A 19,353-nucleotide genomic window follows, 5' to 3' on the forward strand; every position below is an offset into this window, starting at 1 on the left:
ATATAAATAGCTGTCATCCTACAGAGATTGAAAAAAAAAAAAGCTTCTTTCCAGCTTGGATGTCTCATTGTATTTCATGCAGCAGCACAGAGAAATTGCTTCACCTCATTTTAAAAAGTAAACGTTTTCCACCGACTGACAGGCCTCCCTGTCAGTGACTCGAATGTAGAAGGTTAACTGTGGGTTGACCTCCAACTCTTTCTCTCAGCTGAGTTGGAATGTGTTTAAGTGTTAGAAAACAGCCAATGTCAGAGTGTCAGATTGCTTCCAAGTCATCGGATGCAGCAAAAAGAGTGCCTGTTGATCTGAGTCCATTCTTCAATGATTTACCACGTTGTACTTATTGAGTGGACGTATGAAGCAATAATGAAGCACAGGAGGCTGCAGAGAGCACTCCTGTCTTCGATTCAGCATTGATTTCCATCTCATATAGAAGACTGCACATTCACCCCTCAGGGTAGTGTTCAGGATGGTGTGTATATTGTATGACTGTGTGTTTGGCTGGCGCACTTATTTTATGTGGACAAAGTTTGGGCAGTAGCAATTTACAGTTCTGTATCTTCTTTTTATTGACTGTCACAGCACATCAGCACTGATAGATGGTGGCGTGATGAATTAAAGGCAACAAAAAGGACATTTTGTCAGGATGCCAGGAATCTATGAACCATGATCATGAATCTATGGCTGTAATAACAGCCGCACTTCTGATTTTCCTCCAGACCTTTGAATCAGGCTGTATGGATTGGCTTCCATTAACCTGAACCAGAAGAAATTGCCCTCTAAATCTATGGGAAAATGCTGCTACTCGTCATTTGACTGATTACCTCAGTAAAAGCTTTTACTAATGTTTTCATGGTTTCAGCCTCTCGTTTCATGTCTTTGTCAATAAAACATGATAATTTTTTTTTATTATGGCCCCACATTTAGAGGAAAATAGCCCATAAAGCAAGGTATGCATTATGCTGTGGCTACTGTATAACTGACAGGCCCTACCAGAAATAGCAACCTGGCTGACAATCAGGATAGAGGACAGAGCAGGTCAGATCCAAGTTAAAACCTCAAAACAACACTTCAGAAATCAATGGATGATGTCAATGTGCACTGTCACTTGATAAGTACCGATATACTGTGCTCGTTTTACCTGGGTCTGAATGCCAATTGTTGCCTTTTCAATTTTCAACTAAAGCCAGATGTTATATAGAAGTTCAGGGAAAATCCCACAATAGAACAAAAAAACTATTGGAAAAAAAAAAAAAAAAAAAAGTTTCTGTGTTGACATAAATTTCTAATCATCCTACAGTGAATTGCAGCTCACTCTGGATGTGGAAAAAGGTGTTAAGACGCTGTCCATAAAACACACTAACATTTCAATTTCCCTTGCTGCATTCATTGTTGTTGTACGGACCGTGGGCTTTCTGGATGATTTTGCTGGACCAGTCAGCTGACTCCATTACCTGACTCCCCAACTCCCTCATTAGTCTCATTAGGTGCATGTGTGGCTTGAAGACTGGTTGGACTGCTGCACCGTGGAAAACAGCAACAGAAAGCTGAAAGGTTCACACTCCTCCAAAAATGTTAATGTGCTTTCAAATGTCAAAAGGGTTTGAATATTAAAGGGTGGCATTTAGAGCATAAAATTTTGTCCCTGTGTCTCTCTCTTTATCACCTACTGTCTACCTGTCTTCAGATTCTGTCTCTCCAACACTGTCCTGTCCCTCTCTTTAAAAGAAAACACTGCTCCCTTGTTGTTGTGTCAGATACAGACGATACTGATATAAACTCATAAAAACAGAGAGAGCGGAGTAAAGGGAGATGTGCCCTTTATTATGCCGAGACACTGCAGGTGCTGGGGTGTGCAAAAAAGATCCACCCAACAGTGAGACACACACTGCCACAGAAATTTACACAACCTTTGCTCGGAAAAAACAGGAAACAACAACAACAGCAGTCATAACACAGGAGAGTGGAGACTGAACAAGAAAGGACTGCACCAGGATAGAGGGTGGTGTTGTTTAGGATGATGATGATTGTCATTATGATGAAGAGCATCGCGACACCAGTAACAGACAGCAAGAACGAAGACAACGACGGCGTTGAAGACGATACCAGTAATGAAGGCGGCATAAGCGAGCACTTGACATGCCAGTATCATACTGTTACCTGCTGGAAGAGACCTCCTGTTGGAAAGTCCCTGCAGTGTGAAGCGTTTCCTAGCATTAGCAACCGATTGGCCTGATTGGCTGGCAGAAGCATCAACTGAGTGGGAAAGCAAGAAGGAGCTGGAGTTAGTTGAGCAGGGACAGATGAGTAAGAGGAGACGTCGAGCATTGTTGGAAAATGTTTTATATTGATTGGTACCAATGCCAAAATATTACATTCTGTGGGAATAAAAAAATTGTATGTTGCTCATATGTAGTTGCTTTAGTATTTAATTTCAGCCAAAGAAAGGTCAAAATGGAACCTAGAAGTTTTCATGAAAAGAATAATGATACTTTTCACAAAAAACAAACAAAAAAAAAAAACAAAACATAATTGTGAGATTAACATTAGTATTGAAATGTTTACTGGCACTGAACTTCAGGTTAGTTTTTGACTGTGTGTTTTTGCAGTTTTGCTACTATGTTAATAATGGAAGCCTTACACATTAAGAATCTACATGAATTTACTGCCTTTTTCTGGCAAGAGTGGAGCTGTTCCAAAATGGCCAACTGTTGAGGAATGTGATAGAGAATAAGCCGAGGTATTAGTGAAGAAAGCTGATAAACACTATAGCTATAATTATAACCACTATAACTATAGCTCTGAAGAGAAGTAGAAGCAGCAGCATGTCAGCGGAAACATATTCACTCAAATCACTCACCATTAGAGAGCACAGATACAGTCGTGGAACATATGCACACAGCACGCTCTCAATGACGGGCACACAGAGAGGAATGGTAAAGAGACTGACAGAGATGCTTTTTTCATAGACGCCCAGTGGCCATCCAGATTGTGGCTGTTCTTGTTCTTACAGCATTACTAAGGTAGGGGTGGGTGCCAGCTGTGCCGAGTTGACCTGAGGCTTGGGTTTCCAACCGTGTGTGCAAATTCCCTGATGCTCAGCCCTGAAAGGGAACCACCTTCAGGTTGGAATACACTGGCGAAAACCGGGAGTGAGAGCCATCTATTCTGGCCCCATTTACAGCAGCTTCACAAAGTATTTTCACTTTTCACTTTCTGCGCTGACGCTTTGCTTTGAAACTCAAATTGCAGTCAGGCGCATTAGGATCGCTGTAATTCCCCTTGAGAAGTGTCAAACGCGACTGAAGTCCAGCTGTTGCAAATTAACCTGAACCCGAACCCTAACTGGGCATAGTTACCAACTGCCACTGCAGAGCAAGTATTATATTCACCTTTCAAGTTTGTAATGGGGCAGCACAGCGGCATGGAGGTTAGTCCTGTTGCCCCATAATAAGGTCTTCTGTGCAGAGTTGCATGTTCTCCCTGTGCTTGCGTGGTTTTCCTCCCACCATCCAAAGACATCATTCATTCATTCATCTTCAACTGCTTTTCTGTTTCCGGGTTGCGGGGTTGCTGGAGTCCCATTGGGCAAGGGCGGGGTACACCCTGGACAGGTCGCCAGTACAGACAGAGACCAACAACCTCTGACACTGACACTCAGGCCTACAGACAATTTCACCAATAACCTAAACATGGTGTCTTTGGAAGGTGGGAGGAAACCCACGCAGACACGGGGAGGACATGAAAACTCAGACAACAGAAATTGTCCGTATTGTAGCAGGAACTGACACAAAGGAGGGATTTGCAGTCCTTCGACACCTGTCCTTCAGTGGACAAACTCTTTGTTATAACATGAAAAGAGTAATATGCAGTCATGATACTTTACAGTAGTGTGGATGAGATGAAAATGATGTTTTGAATTACCAGGACTCTTTCAAAAAATTTGGCAAGTAACACAGAAAAAGGATCCAGGGACCAGAACCTGCTGGAAGGACAATCAACCCAGAAAGCAAACATTATAGTAGACTGACTGGACAGAAGCCACTTAGTAAACATTTGCTAATGGCATTTAAGGGACTATGAGAGCAAAAACGATTTTCTGGTCTGATGCGACAAATATTGATCTCTGGGCAGAACTCCAAGAACAATATCTGGTACCAGGCACTGCTTATCACTTGGCCAGTGCCATCCCTACAGTGAAGCCTGGTGGGGTTACCTAATGCCATGGGGGTCCCTCTCAGAGACAGAGACAGGGAGACTAGTCACCTTTTCATGTTTCAGCAAGGACTTACAGCCAACACGATGCTGTAGTCTGGCCTAACCTTAACATAAGCATTACAGGACATCTGTGGAGAGACCGAAGATAGGAGTTCACAGATACTTCCCATTCAGTCTGACAGACCTTGAGATTTGCAGAAAAAAATGGGATAAAAGGCTGGCTCATTTGGACTCCTTACCAATGCAACCAACTAATCTACACCAACTAAACTAATCCAACCACGAATGACTAGCTATATTTCACAACTGGGTCAAATCTGAATAGACAGATATATTATTTTTATTTTTAAATTAAATAGATAGACCCCAGGATATCAGAGGTGAATAATGTATAAACATTTATGAATTGGATTATAAATTATTCGGGTTGGGAATCTTTTACTATCTCACGATTCGATTCCGATTTTTGGGTCTACGATTCGATTCAAAATCTATATTTGACCCAAAATGATTTGATTCATAAAAGTGTATAAAGTCTCTTTATGAAAATAGATAGCGCAGTTAAACATGGGTTCCAGAAGTGCTTGATCCTCACTTTTCAAACCTTGCACACTGTCAAGCTCATGTCACGGAATTGGACATTAAAAACAGAATTCATTATAAACATGGAATAACAGAAGTGGCCGACATTTTTCATAAAAGTTTTTTTTTGTTTTGTTTTGTTTTTTCTGGAATAAAAAGGAACATATCTCTCGGGAAAATGCTCTGCAGAGGTCACTGAAAAACCCCAGCAGCACGCGGTTCGATTCCCGGTGGGTGGATTGGTTAATTGGTGACTTGATGTTAATGTATGTAGTGACCTGAGCAGCATGGTGGCGTAGTAGTTAGTGATGTCGTCCCACAATAGAGAGATAGACCAGAGACCAGACTGGACCCCTGCAGAGAGTAGAGACTAGACCAAATCAGACCAGACTAGACCGGACCAGACTAGACCAGGGACCAGACCCCTGCAAAGAGCAGAGAGTAGACCAGAGACGGGACTCCTGTAGAGACTAGTCCAGATCAGATCATCCATCTGTGCTGTGACTGTCTGAATGACAGAAGTCTGACTGAAGTCATTTTTTAAAATAATAATTATTACTTTTTGGATTTTTGGCAGCAAAAGTTTACATGCTATGCTGCTTTTAAGGAGATCATGGAAAAAGGAGAAGAAGATTACAATGAAGTGCCAGGGCTAAACTCCAGACAGGCCCAGCCTAATTTAACCCCAGTTTATAACCTTCCTGAGAGTAGGTAAGCTTTGAACCTTACGTAGAAGAATAATATTTCCGGGGTATGTTATCTATGATGTTAAGAAGAGAAAAAACTGAGATGAGAAATTGAGGAGGGACAACGAAGCAGTGAATGAATTGAAGGACTGTGGAAAAAAGTCACCAGAAGGGTGAAGAGGGCGTGAGTGAAAGGAAAAGACAAGGAAGAGAGAGAAAGACAAAGTAAGAGGTGCAAATGGATGCGAGGAGACAGGTATGAGTTGGTTTGATAATAGAGATCGCACACCCATTTCAGGGGTGAGACCAAAAATAACGGCTGCTTTCAACCGGCCTTAACCTTCACCCTCATTTTATCAGTGGTGATTGGAAGAACAGTGAGGAGTGTGTGAGAGTGTTTGTGTTTTTGTGTGTGTGTAAAGCCAGTTCCGAGTAAGAGAGAAAATAGAGGAAAAAATGTTGTAGAAAGCAGGGAGGCTTAGACATTTTTTTAACGCAGTATAAACCAAAATGCTGAAAGACAATCCACACATTCAGTACGTTCTGAGAGCTTCTGTAATGTTACTAACGACCGTCACTTGTTGGTTTTATGGAAAAGAATCAGATCTATTATGGCAAATGTGTGCCGCCCTAAAAACATAAGTCCTCTAATCTACTGTGATTCCAGTGGAATAGATTTGGCTGTACAATTTGCTGGCTTTTTCAGAAAAGCTTTGCAGTGATGTAACCTACGCAAATGTTACACAGGGCATCTAAGTGTAAGTGGGGCTGCAGCCCTGCCAATAATACTGACTACATTTTAGCATTACTTTATATTTTTGTTTTGTTCTCTCCAAGAACTACATTGCCTGTAAAACTGTTATTCAGTGACATGTATAATAGTTACAGCGTGGGAACTCCCATGGCGGCCTTTCCTAATCTGTGCGTGTCTGAGTGCACTAACCCTTTTTACTGTGCAATGCTAACAATATACTTAAACTGAGATGCTTTTGCAGGACAGAGCTGTTCCAAGGCAGAGAGTGACCTCTCACCTCTCTTCTGTCTCATATTAGGGCTGGGGTTGGCCCTCCTGAAGCCAGACTCTGGACTTGATGAATCAGACTGTCTCAGTGCCAGCTTCCGCACGTTCCTGTTGGATTGGAGGGACAAGTAAAATTGGTCGAAGCTGATGGAATGGCTGCAGCAGAATGTTAGCATTTTAATTTCCCAATATCACCTCTATGTGAAATATTTTAAGGGGATGTTCTGACTAAGTGTAAAGATTCATGTTTCACACAAAATCTCATTAGATTTTAGATAAATAGGTTAATTTATCACGATCTGCGGGGTTTTAAGTGGAAATCTGAAAAGATGGCTGTTATGGAAACACCTGTACTAATTACTGGGGTTAGCAGCAAATTTGGCTCAATGTATTTGGGGCAGCCGGTTTGAAAACGACCACAGCCAATAATTGCCTTTTTTGAGTGTCAGTAGCTCAGCTGTGTTTTTTTGTTTTTTTTTTAGAAGAATAGATTGTAGAATTTTCTGAAATTGTTTTCATTTTGACATTAATAGGGATAAGGGAGATTAAGGATTGCAACATGATATGCACAATTATTTCTTAATTCATTGTATATAAATGTTGCATTGTTTCAAATTCAAAGAAAAATTGTTCTTACTTCAACTGTTAACCTATTGTAGCTTGTTTGTGAGCAGAATGGAGGCATCGAGTCAGTGAAACTCAGTGTGTGCTTGATTGCTCACCTCATCGGTGCTCCATAGATGTTCAGCTGGCTGGCTTCTGTGAACACAATCGAGAAAATATATGTTAGTCTATGTTGTTTATGCCTTTCATAGTAAGCCACTGGACCCAACATACAACTATAGAAATGATTCACATGAGCATTTTCTGATCTGTTGCCTTGTTTGTAAGTAAGGTTTGTAAGTGTCTTTATATACAGTACAGGCCAAAGTTTGGACACACCTTCTCGTTCAAATGAATAGGAAAGTGTGTCCAAACCTTTTGTCTGTACTGTATAAGTGTCTTATTTTTGCACTATCACTATTGCACAGGACAAGATAAGAACTTGTCAGAATATCTGTTTTCAGCCAATCAGACTGCTTTCTGATCAATAGCGGGCGACTACTTGAGGCAGTATGAGGCAAAGACAGTTAGAAGCTGTGAGGAAAATAAATTTTTATTGGATTCCGCTTACTGAAGAATAGACACATATAGGGAACATATATGAGTTAAAAGCTGAGAACTTGAAAATATCAAGGACACATGCAGGACAGGTTATAAGAACAGCTATACTAATGTTGCTATGATCAACCAGAAAAGGATGGTAACGGGTTTCAGGTTGTATTTTTAGTGGCCTAGCAGTATTAAAGGATAACATCTTTTTCTCCAAGAAGCTTCTTCTATTCACATCTGGGCTATTTTCATGCTCTAAATTGCCCAAAGTGCTGTGTCAACTGAAAACAGCTTTTATTGGCCAGATAGAAATCACTTTGTGGCTTTAGAAAGAAGAGAAACTTCAGAACAAAAGTCATTTGGGAGACAGCTTCAGAGACCAAGCCATATTTAAACAGGAGTGTTCATAGATGCAATGTTAACAAATCTGGCCTCTTGTCTGACAAGAAATCTCGAGAGAAGACGAGCAACATAACTGCAGACAAAGACACATAGCCTTCCCCGAATGCATAGCTCACATAACTGAAATGCAAATGATCCGACTTGACACCTCTTGTCCAAGTAACCAATGAACCTATTGCAGAAGTGCAGAGTCGGCAAAACCATTCAATATGCTCCAAATATTGTATTCAGCAAAAGGGATATCTTTTTTCATTATGGATCTGGCCATGTTTTATTTATAAAGGCTGTTCACATTAAAATTTGTGTTATCTATTTTCACTACAGCTTCCTTCGAGCAAATTGTGCATATAGTGCTCAAGTTGTTGTTCATGTTTATCATTGGAACTGAAACCCTCATATCATCAAACAGGGAGCTACACGTGTTCCTCGAATTCTGCATGATGATCTCGACATTGATGTTAGTTTAGTTTGGAGTTCTATCTGTTTTACCAATCAACCATGTTATTTCTTTGAATTATATAGAAATCTGACAACTGCTTTCATTTCAACAGATATAATTTATGTCTCGAGATTGATGTGTTTGCACATTTTGATTTCTCTAAATTTCTCTCCTCTTTCTTCTGCGTCTCATTCTGTTTTCAGAGAGCTGCTTTAACATCAATAACAGCAAAATACTTTCCACCCCAGGGCCCAAATTTCTCAGGGAAAAATGTAGATTTCCAAGGGAAAGATAAACATGAAAAGTCTTTTTTCACTCCAACTCACAAACTAATAAATTCAATGAGTTATCAAACAAGAATCCCAACTGGAGACAATCATTTTATTACCTTTACTGTTGCCAATCATATTACTTTGTAGCCACATCATCACAGATCACAGCACGTGCTTTGATGACATTATCATAGTCTAGAATGATAATTCATTCTCAACTTTGCAAATAGATGTCAGATAAAATTTCTCCTGCTAGCTTTTCAAACAACATCGTCTTATCTATCTTATTATCTGTACCAGCTGTCAGGGAGATGACGAGTGTTTAAACATTCAGTAAACTGACAAAAAAAAAGAAAAAGTACATTGAGCTATGGCACAATGTTTCTGTGGCAAAGAAGTGAATCCTAAAAGTTGCATAAAGAACCAAACTGCTGCCTGATGTTTTCAATATATTCTCTCTTTGCTTCACACCAAATTCATACTATTTTCCCCTCTCCACAGCACATAAGCTGACATGGCTGGTGTTCCTCTTTGTCATCCTTTTCTTCACCCTGCTTTCTCCTCACACCTCCCTCCCTCCTTTCATGTTCATCCCTTCAGGTCTCCCTTCATTTTCTCTGTGCTGCCTCTCAGCCTCCAGCTCCAGCCCAAAAATCGCTCCTTTCTGACTTTTCCTCACCATGCATCATTCTTGCCCTCTCTCCTCTTCTTAACCCATCAGGTTCAATCTCCTCCCTTCTCCTTTCCCAGTCCAATTTCATTCTATCTCACCGTCTCTCCTCTACCCTCCTCACACACAGTCACAGTTGTAAATCACAGACACACACTGCACTGGACTATCAGAACGCTCTGCAGCCCCTACTCTCCAGGCTTACATAACATGGCTGCTGTGCTACTAGTCAGTCTGCTCACACAGAAACAGACACACACACACACACACACACACGTACAGATGGGTTGTCAGTTGGAGAGTGTGGCGCACGGAGGGTGGTTTTCCTGTCAGTCAGGACCACAGAGTGGAACTGTGGACGGCTGATGGTTGTTGGATGGGGAGAGAGGATTACAGAAGCCTGTGGTTTTGAAAAGAAGTCTGATTTTACTGAAGTCTATGCAAAATGGCTCCACTCATTTGATTTGTTACCTCAGCAAACATCTTCCTGATGCATTTATTGTCACAATGACTAGTTTCCAGTCTTTTTGTTTTGTCTTGTGGTTCCAGTTTAGAGGAAAATAGACCATAAAGCAGGATATGCATTAGGCCACTGTGTAACAGAAGGGCAACCTGCTATACAATCAGTTTAGAGTATAGAGCAGGTCACACCCACCCCTCTCTACTTTTCAGCTCCACTGACTCCTCCAATTATTGTTTCTATTGGTTGAAAAAAAAAAAGTTAAGATGGTGGCAGCCAAATGACAATCCTAAGGTTTTAAAAGAGCAGCTCACAAATTACTTGGCTTCAGGATGGCAGGATGAAAGACGTTTTGAACAGTAGGCCTATGTTAAAGCTGATGCTATGATGTTGAGTGTCGGAGAGTTGCCTTGTTAAAGCTGCCCATCAACTTCTTATTTAATAAAAAGAATTATTCTGCAACCCAACCCACGCATGGAACCTCAGCTCAGACTGGGCTCCAGCAACTGCTGCAACCCTGATGGATAATCAGTATACATAATAAGATAAAATGTATTAATACAGCATTGATGACAGCACAGATTTAAATATGCCAGCTAAAAAAATCTTCTCGCAGGGCAGCAGTTCTTTATGGAGACTTTGTAGCATTTTCATCATGTTAATCATGTTTTGACATGATTAACATGAATCACAATCACATTAGAGCTCTAGTTTTAATTGACTAGATATGTTTTGGAAAAACTGGAATGGACCTCTTTGTGAATAACATCTCAACAGTTTAATAGAGATGAATATTTGTTTTATCAACAATAATAAGGAAAAACATGACTGACATGTCTAAAATGTTACTGAAAGCCAGTCTAATTCTTTTGCAAAATATCTAGTTTGAAATATAGTTTCTATTCATATCCATCACAGAATCATTTAACATTATCGTGGTTAAGATATGGGAAAGACTGTGGTAATCGTTTGATATAGAAAATTTACTTGAAAATCAAAATGTAATTTCTAAGAAATGGGGTTGGTGACAGTATTTGCTATATATACACTTGTGTAGTCTTTGTCAGCAGTATTGTTTAATAACTGGAGGTCTACATCCTCTCAGGGCGCTTCCTTAAGGTGAATCCTTATAAAACTTACAACTGTCAGAAAAATAAAAGCAGCACCGGGTATTTGGGAAACCACAGTATATGTTTGGAGGCGTTTGGAGGCACAGATAAACTAGCTATTGAAGGCTGAATTACATTTGTGGGCAGTGATTTAATCACAATAAAATTATATTTCCTTTACTTAGCACTTCCAATATTTCAAATGACACATAGAATAGATTCACATAATGTCACATATATTTGTGTCTTTCTGACAACAACAGAAATTCAAAATAGTAATAATAGTCTGTGATTATGATTTTTTGTTGGCTTGGTCACAGACTTCCTAATATTAGAAAGTCTCCAGATATATAACGATGTTGATCAGAAAATGGTCATGTTAACAAAGAAAAACAAGGTATTTACAGCTGGAATTAAACTTCAACCTACAGAAACAAACAAATCTGTGTCTGAATAAATGTGAAATAATGAAAATTTGACAAGGCAGCTTGTTGAATTTTTATTAGGAATAAGGTTTTTCAGTGCATGTATGTATGTGTCCATGTGTGCTGTATATTTACTCTGAGTATGTAAATATTGTATATTGGTGGTCCAGCAGATATCAGATATATAAATGAATGGATTCATTTAACTGCTGGCCTACAGCTTCAGGTTGGAGCTGAAGTAGGTTGTTATGGGCATTTACTCTCAAGTGCGCAGGAGCTGTGCGTACCTCTGCATGCCTCCAGCTGGCCTGTAAGAACTTTCCGAATCTCTGACACCCACGAATTTTTCAAATCCATGGAAGAAGCCTGGGGAACACACCACACACACACACACACACGCGCACATGCACGGACAAAATCAAGCAAGAGATACAACAAGAGCATCTTAACACTTATGGTCCTTCCTTGAATGAGAAACTGCTATGTGGGGATGCTGTACAGTACAATACTGTCCCCGAGAGGAGAACTGTGTAAAAGCATATTGGCTGCCTCTCAACAAGCAGCATGACAGAATTAAATATGAAATATCATAAAATAATAAAGTGATCTTTTCAGTGAAGACATCATAACAGGACTAAAAAAAACATGTACATATGACTTAATTTACCATCAGGTATTACTAGGTTTTAAAATGAATATACATTAACAAACAAAAAAAAAACTGTTTTATTTGGATATGTAATAGAAAATACATATTGAATGACATTGGATTAAATGTACTATTAGTGAATCATTATCACTTGAAGCTAATTTATTTGCTTAGATACAGCTAGATATTTTTATCTGAATCGGGTTTTTAGCTAAAGGACCAGGCTCTCTCTAACAGCCACCAGATATCTTTGAGAGAACATTTTGGTAGAAAAGATGTGGCAGGTTTCTTTAGTGGAACTGTTAACCTCTTATAGGCATATGACATGAAATCCCTGCTGTCACTGGGATGATGTGGACAGGTAGACCATCAGGACAGCACAGTTTCAATGACAGTAAAGGACAATGAACATTAACTCTGCAGTAAAGTAGAAGTCATTGAGCACTACTTCAGGACAAATTAAAACATTAAGAATTAAAATTTCATCACACATTTGTTAAATTGGGACTCCAAAACAGTTATTGTCACTACAGCCTACATTTAATTTCCAGAACAATACTTCTAATTTCAAAAACAAATACATAGTTCTCATGCAAGTTTAGAAACAAGTGATTGATTGATACTGCAAGATTTTTACAATCTCCTGTACAAAATCCCTACTGAAATTACCTAAAATTAAATCCAAGATGTTGACTTCAACAAGAACAAAGGTTGGGCATTTTTTCTATCAGTAGAAAAATCTGTCAGTTATGAGATATATGAACTTTGATTCATCCAAACAGGTTCGATAAAAATAATTTTTCGCAAGAAATGTACCTTCATGACACATGTAACAATTTCTAAAATTTAAACCAAATTTAAAACCTGTCAAACATGAAAACCTAATGTGATCAGATGCTCATTTAAATATGATCTGAAAGCAGAGATAGAAGGAAAGGTTGGTCACATTCCAGTACAGCATCAACATACCTGGATGATGTAAACCTCCTCTCTGCCGTTGTACCAGACCTCAAACTTCTTGCAGTCTCCTTTGACATTCTCTGTGATGCCCACAGCGCTCATCTGCATAGACAGGAGGTGAATGTGGGTTGCAGAAGCAGAAGCAAATGAGGCTGTATCTAAAATTTGCCTTTACAGTTTAGAATATGCAAAATCTTCGACGTCAACAAGTTGAAGAGGCTACAACAACCTCCAGTCATAAGAAAACTAAGTTGACATTTCCAGATCAGCATGCTTGAGGGGAAAAAGTTGTTTGGGACTCCCTAGCCAAACACACTGGCAAATACATGTTGTCCTGACATTCTCCTCGAAAAAATAATAGTGCACACCAAAGGTTATTCGGGATTTATTATTTTCCATGAGGCACAGGAACCAACTGAAGAATAGCGTAACTGTGCAGTTTTTCTTGCATGTTTAACACATAAAATAAGCTTTCAGCAGGCACTGTAAGTGTAAAGCCTTTAAAGATTAGCCATAGAAAATAAGTTATTTTTGAGTCCAATTTTATTAAAGCTCTCACCACCTCCGCTCTCAAACACACTGTGCATTTACTGAACTGATTTCATCGTGAAGAGGGCAGTATCTGAAAAATATCACCAGTGACAAATATGAATAAGCTGAACACAGCTACAGATAAAATAATAGAACGAGAAATAACCTTTTGTGGTCATTTAGCAGTTTCATTACAACATAATTTCAGCTGCAGTCATCCCCATTTCAGAGAAAAATGTCAACTTCAGCATTCATTCCGAGTTCTGCTTCAATACGTATGAGAAAAAATGTTTGTTTTTTGCTAAATATTTGACTTTGTCCGCTTTTTGTTGCTGGGCAGGTACTGTTTAATTAGTTTAAAGGAATATTTTGTTTGAAAGGGGGTTGCTGCTGCAAATGAGCAAGAAGCAAATAAAAATGGACAAAAACATAAGAGACGCTCAAATCCACTGCAGTGCTGAAAGACCAAACAAGTGATCTCTATGGATGTATCACCTCAAATGACTCTTTTCAAATGAAATGTCTTTGACCCATATCATTATGTACCAGTCACAGATCTGCACAGAACTAAAACGGGTCAGTAACTCCAGAGGGAAGCTTTCATATACAGTTCAGTTCAAAATGACCTGACCTGCAGCAACCATTGAAATGAGCACTCACGTTTTAAACATTTGCAGTTTAAAGACAATTCCTACTTGAGTTGTTGCTGTTATAGACTTTCAGGTAACACAGAGTCGGTCCGACACCCTGGAGTCAAGTAAATCAAACTGAGGGGACAGCTTTTTTAGAGCTGATGGTGATGGTGAAGTCACCGTCTGTATCTAACCTTGAGCGAGTGCTTGAAGCTGTAGGATGGGGTCTTCTCATGTCCATCGGAGGTCTCCTCTCGCTTCTTACAAAACAGCAGCATCTTGTCATACAGGAAGAGATGCCTCTGCATGGGCTTAAACCTAGCCAGGTCCTTCACCTGAAATCAAGCCACTCAGTCATTTTATCTGCATATTTGAGTTGCTTTATTTTCACAGTTCAACTTTTATGAAAAACATTATGGTATCAATAGTCAGATCAAGTATGGTAACTCTAAACAATTCAGGGTTTTAAGAGATCATTACTTATATGACTCTGGTAACACCATTTTCTTCAAGAACCATATGAATTCACGTACTGCACTCCCCACCTTCGTATCTTTTCCCTCACTGAAGAGGATAAATGTTTTGCAGCACTCTGTCCTTTGATCATCAGTAATTGTAACTCTTCCTAATCTTGAGATCCATTTACAGCACCCTTGTCTGCTATTACACTCATTAACGGTTTTCTTTGTTCATGTTCCTTCCTTGATAAGTATGGAAAAAATTACACAACTCATTTTGCATGCGTCACCCACTGCTGTGTTTCACACTTAAGTGTTGACACACAAATGAGCAGCCATTGATAAAGAGTTCCCACAGTATTGATTAATTAATGATAAATCCTATTGGTAAAGGGCAGCCTTTTAAATGTAGTCTGATCTGTGGTAACGTTGTAATGTTGGTGCATGGCCAGCAATGCATTTTATGTTTAACAGTCGTAGGTTTGCCAGAGCTGAAGAGGGGAGCAACTGCAGCAACAGGGAAGGAGCAAGCTAAGGCTGTTTTCTTTACGTGATGATGAAGGGACAACAACGCTACAGAAATACGGGGTTGCACCTTGCTGTGGCCTTTCTTGTGATCCGTCCACACATTAAAGGAGCCCTGCATCAGCAGCTTCCCCAGCTCACTCAGGTTTCCCTGTAAACATCAACACACAGACAGACTTTCAAAGCACCACTCATTAATAATAATCATAGCAGTTTACAACAGGAGGAGGATGGAAGATTGGTTTAATGTGCGCAATCTAACTAAGCTTAGCCCCTGGTTAAGATAACAAAGCAGCCTCTGGTGCAGCAAAAATGACTTGCAAGTACACTGTTAAAGGGGACAGCTTCGACACTCTTGGGTGATATGATTCAGCTACCATGGGTGCTACAACAGTAAGGTTAACAAAGTTACGTCAGCTAAGAGATGTCAGTGAAGAACATAAACAGCTCTCACATCCATCAGGGGATTCCTTTAGCCCAGTAGGCCAGTGAGAAACGTTTTACTGTAGCTTAACCTTAAGCTAACAATCTGTGTGTGAAAAGGGGTCAATTTAAATGGACTAAGAATTCTGCAGTGTGAAAATTACTATAGATCTGGGTATGTTAAGTTGGGTAAAGTAAAATCTGTTATTTATTAAATAAATAAATAAATAAATAAATAAAGACAAAGGCAACATCATAATGTGTTGCCTTGCAAACAGCAATGTCTTTAGATTATGCTTCACTTTACATCATATTTATCTTATCATGCAGAATGTATTCCAGTAATATCTCTGCTGCTATTCACAACTCATACCACAGCGTTAGTATTAGCTTTATTCAAAATGATTTTCTTACACTACCAATTTCTACTCTTCAAATTCATTTCATCTCCACTGATAATAAATATAAATGTTCATGGTTCAAGCTCAAGGAGAAAACGCCATTCCATGTATCAAGCATAATTATGACTATCAAACTGTCAAGTGCCACACTGATGCCAGAGACACAATGGTTTCATTTCGGTAGCCAGGTTTAGAGTTTGTATCTTCACTTGTTCAGTGAAAAGACACCCAATCTCTGACCCACAGTCCTTTTTAGTTGTCTGTGAACATTTTTTTAAAGCTTGATATACCTTTACTCTGTTAGAAAGACAATGAATGACAAGAGGTGTTTTCACTCCACTGATTGGCAGCGTTTGGTTTTTGAGGACACATGCGATTGTGAGGTAGCTGTACGGTTTATACAGCAGATTTGTGAAAGCTGTTTGAATTTGTGTTTACGGTTTTAAGAGAAGCACTGAATGTTTTGGGTAACGTCTTTATTGAGCAAGCAACATAAAACACTGTAGTGTGATGCAAATCATTTCACGGCAGCTGACTAGTAGTTCAGACATTTTTTTTTTTTTTTGCATGATTGTTTTGGCAGACAGCTCATAGGTTGATAGGTAGATGAAAAAAAACAGCAACGCCATTCCGATTGCTTCTTCAAAGCACCAGGGAAAACCTCCTCTATTCAATATACAGCACTGTAAAATTACCTAGAAGACAATGAATTATCTCACTCATGTTCGACTGCCACATCGATATCATTCTCATAGCTAAAGATGTTCTTGGCATCTTATGCCATGTAAGCCCCCTTACTCTTGATATCTGTCACTATTGCTATACGAAGTCAAAGTACTGACAGATGTAGTAACGATCTTGCCCTTTTTTGTACAACGGGTTTCTCCTTTTCCAAGGTTCATGTAATCTGAAACTGAAAATATCAGTTGGTCCACAATGTTGCTGATGACGATGGTGGTGGTGATGTACATGAATAATCTATACATACTGACCTCAAACCCAGTGATGGCGATCTGGTGCATGGAATCATTGACAGACTTGATGATGTCCAACATGGTTGCTAAAGCCTCCTCCAACTCAGCCACCCCCTCACTTTTACTGCATTTTAACATCTCCTAGAAGACAGGAAGGAGGAATATTGTTGGTGGGACTGAATAAACAAGGAGAGACGGGAGTAACTTCGAAGAGAAGAGATGTACGCTCATACACAGATTTATCAGATCAAAGATGTCAAGCTGTTATAAAGGCAACCACTTCTCTACATTGTAAAATGTCATAGAGGAATAAACTAAACTTTCTAAACTTGTAAATAACGGTTTTGATCATTTATATTCATTAAAGTCTACTTTTCATTTTCATGTTATGACTTTATTCATTATAACTTAAGGTCTGTTGATTTGAAATTTGCAAAACTATATATATATATAGTTGCAATATATATATATTGCAATATATATATAGTAACAGGTGAGGTGGACTGTTTGAGAGTTAAAACACCCCAGGGACGCTTCATTTCTGTTGTTTGAAGTTCCTGTTCATGACGGAAACTGGCTGGGTCTTTGACACATATTCAACAAAGCCATGCTCTCTTTCTTTTTCTAATACTGAAAGCAATGCTAGCCCAATGAAAACTATGACTTTCAATCTTTGATTGAATTCAGTCCTTACCAATGTACACTTGTGAATCAAGTGTACAGAGCAGCTATTTAACACACCACAACCTTTGAATCGGTTGATCCTTGAGTCCTAATGAATACTTGTTTATATCACAGCATTGTATTAACGTCAGAGCTGTGTAGACATGTTATCATCTATTTATTATTTTAATATAATTTTACAGACTGGATCTTCAGATGTTCATCACTCTGGTTTCCATGGGGACAGACTGACACCTTTTTGGGATTTCAGGCTAAATGAGCCTTTTGTTAATCCTGCGGGCGATTATCTGGAGCAGGCCAAAATAATTATTCGGATTTCTACTCAAAACAATATTCTGTTGTTAACAGAGTATTATTACGAATAATTTTTTATGTGATCTTGCAGATTAAACAAGCAGCACAACCAAAACATACAAGCAAACCTCTTGAGCTTTGAGCTGTGTGTAGGTAGGTACCTTGAGCATGAGTTGGTATTTGGTGATCCTCTGGACAGGCTTTAGGAGGTATGCATCCAGGGACAGTTTGTGGTCCAGTTTCTTCTGACATTCCTGTTCTCAGAAGTACCAACAACTTTCCATCAGCAAAGAACACTTGACTTGGAGTTAAAGCTGCAATGGGCAAACTCTGTCTTTCTGTCAAGGATATGATGTTGTAAATGTGACCATCAATACAGTAAAAGGTTGGACAATGATTTCTTGACTCGGGGAAGTAACAAAACCAATATTGAAGTCAAACATTACAAGCAGCAGCATCACATTCCCATGGCTAAACTTACTCATGACCTTCGTCCTCTATGTATGTGTGTGTGTCTGTGTGTGTCACCTGAAAGAAGAGGCTGTCTCCACACTGTCTCCAGAGGACTTCAGAGCGTGGTTTATTCTGACAATATTTCTCATACACCTGAAGCTCTTCTTTCTGACAACACAAATATATGTCTGGGTTAAGAGACATCCTTAAATTACAGTCCAATTACAACTGCAGCCAGAATATTTGAATGTAAATTCTACACATTGCTTACGTACTCATTCTGCACCTTTGATTTAAGGACCCCACTATCTTATATTAACCATATACTACCACCTCCCAATACGATGGAGGTCAGTTCAGCACTATGGCATACTGTTATATTGTGTCAAGGTTAATGTGAATGTGACATACAGTATATGTAGACTCCAACTGTTATCCAACAGATAAAAGTTACAATAAGTAGTCAGTAATACTCAGGTAAATTCACAAAACTCTATAAAAACAAGGATCCTTTATAGACACATTTCACTCTGAAATGTAGTGAAGCCTTCAACTAACAAAATGAGAATAATCATGCAAAATACATGGACTTGAAAATTGTGCTGAACCGTAGGACTTATTTAAGTGCACTTAGTTACTTTCTGTCACTGTCTCTACTTACTCGTTTCAGAAAGCAGGTTCCCACCAGCTCCGGTTTCTCTATACAGTTTTCCAGCTCCCTCAGAAACGTCCTGCAAGTTATTTATGGACAGAACGGTATTAGAATACAAACTATTATTTTCCTTTGATAAGATAGGTGATAAAATAAGCACAAGTTTTAGATAAACTAGCCAATGAGCCAAAATATGTAAATTTCACTGACTTGGATTCTTCTGCCATTCCTGTTGCAATAGTTCAAAGCCTGTTCCTTTCAACGGCATAAATATTGAGATG

General features: G+C 39.2%; 1 protein-coding gene across 4 annotated transcripts in view; it reads right to left on the reverse strand.

Moving 5' to 3' along the window:
* The window catches only part of mcf2l2 (MCF.2 cell line derived transforming sequence-like 2), an 80,566-nt gene that overhangs the window by 17,153 nt on the left and 44,060 nt on the right, over positions 1-19,353 (reverse strand). For all 4 annotated transcript variants that reach the window (XM_029499628.1, XM_029499630.1, XM_029499631.1 and 1 more), the window contains exons 18-27: positions 19,082-19,151; positions 18,496-18,588; positions 18,129-18,221; positions 17,008-17,130; positions 15,262-15,342; positions 14,403-14,543; positions 13,055-13,147; positions 11,724-11,802; positions 7,230-7,266; positions 6,518-6,615 (exon numbers count right to left, since the gene is read on the reverse strand). In XM_029499628.1, the coding sequence (XP_029355488.1) occupies positions 6,518-6,615; positions 7,230-7,266; positions 11,724-11,802; positions 13,055-13,147; positions 14,403-14,543; positions 15,262-15,342; positions 17,008-17,130; positions 18,129-18,221; positions 18,496-18,588; positions 19,082-19,151 (908 nt within the window). The remainder of the gene's footprint in view (positions 1-6,517; positions 6,616-7,229; positions 7,267-11,723; positions 11,803-13,054; positions 13,148-14,402; positions 14,544-15,261; positions 15,343-17,007; positions 17,131-18,128; positions 18,222-18,495; positions 18,589-19,081; positions 19,152-19,353) is intronic.

The sequence above is a fragment of the Echeneis naucrates genome, chromosome 4 (genome assembly GCF_900963305.1).
Source record: "Echeneis naucrates chromosome 4, fEcheNa1.1, whole genome shotgun sequence".
NCBI classification, from domain to species: Eukaryota; Metazoa; Chordata; class Actinopteri; order Carangiformes; family Echeneidae; genus Echeneis; species Echeneis naucrates.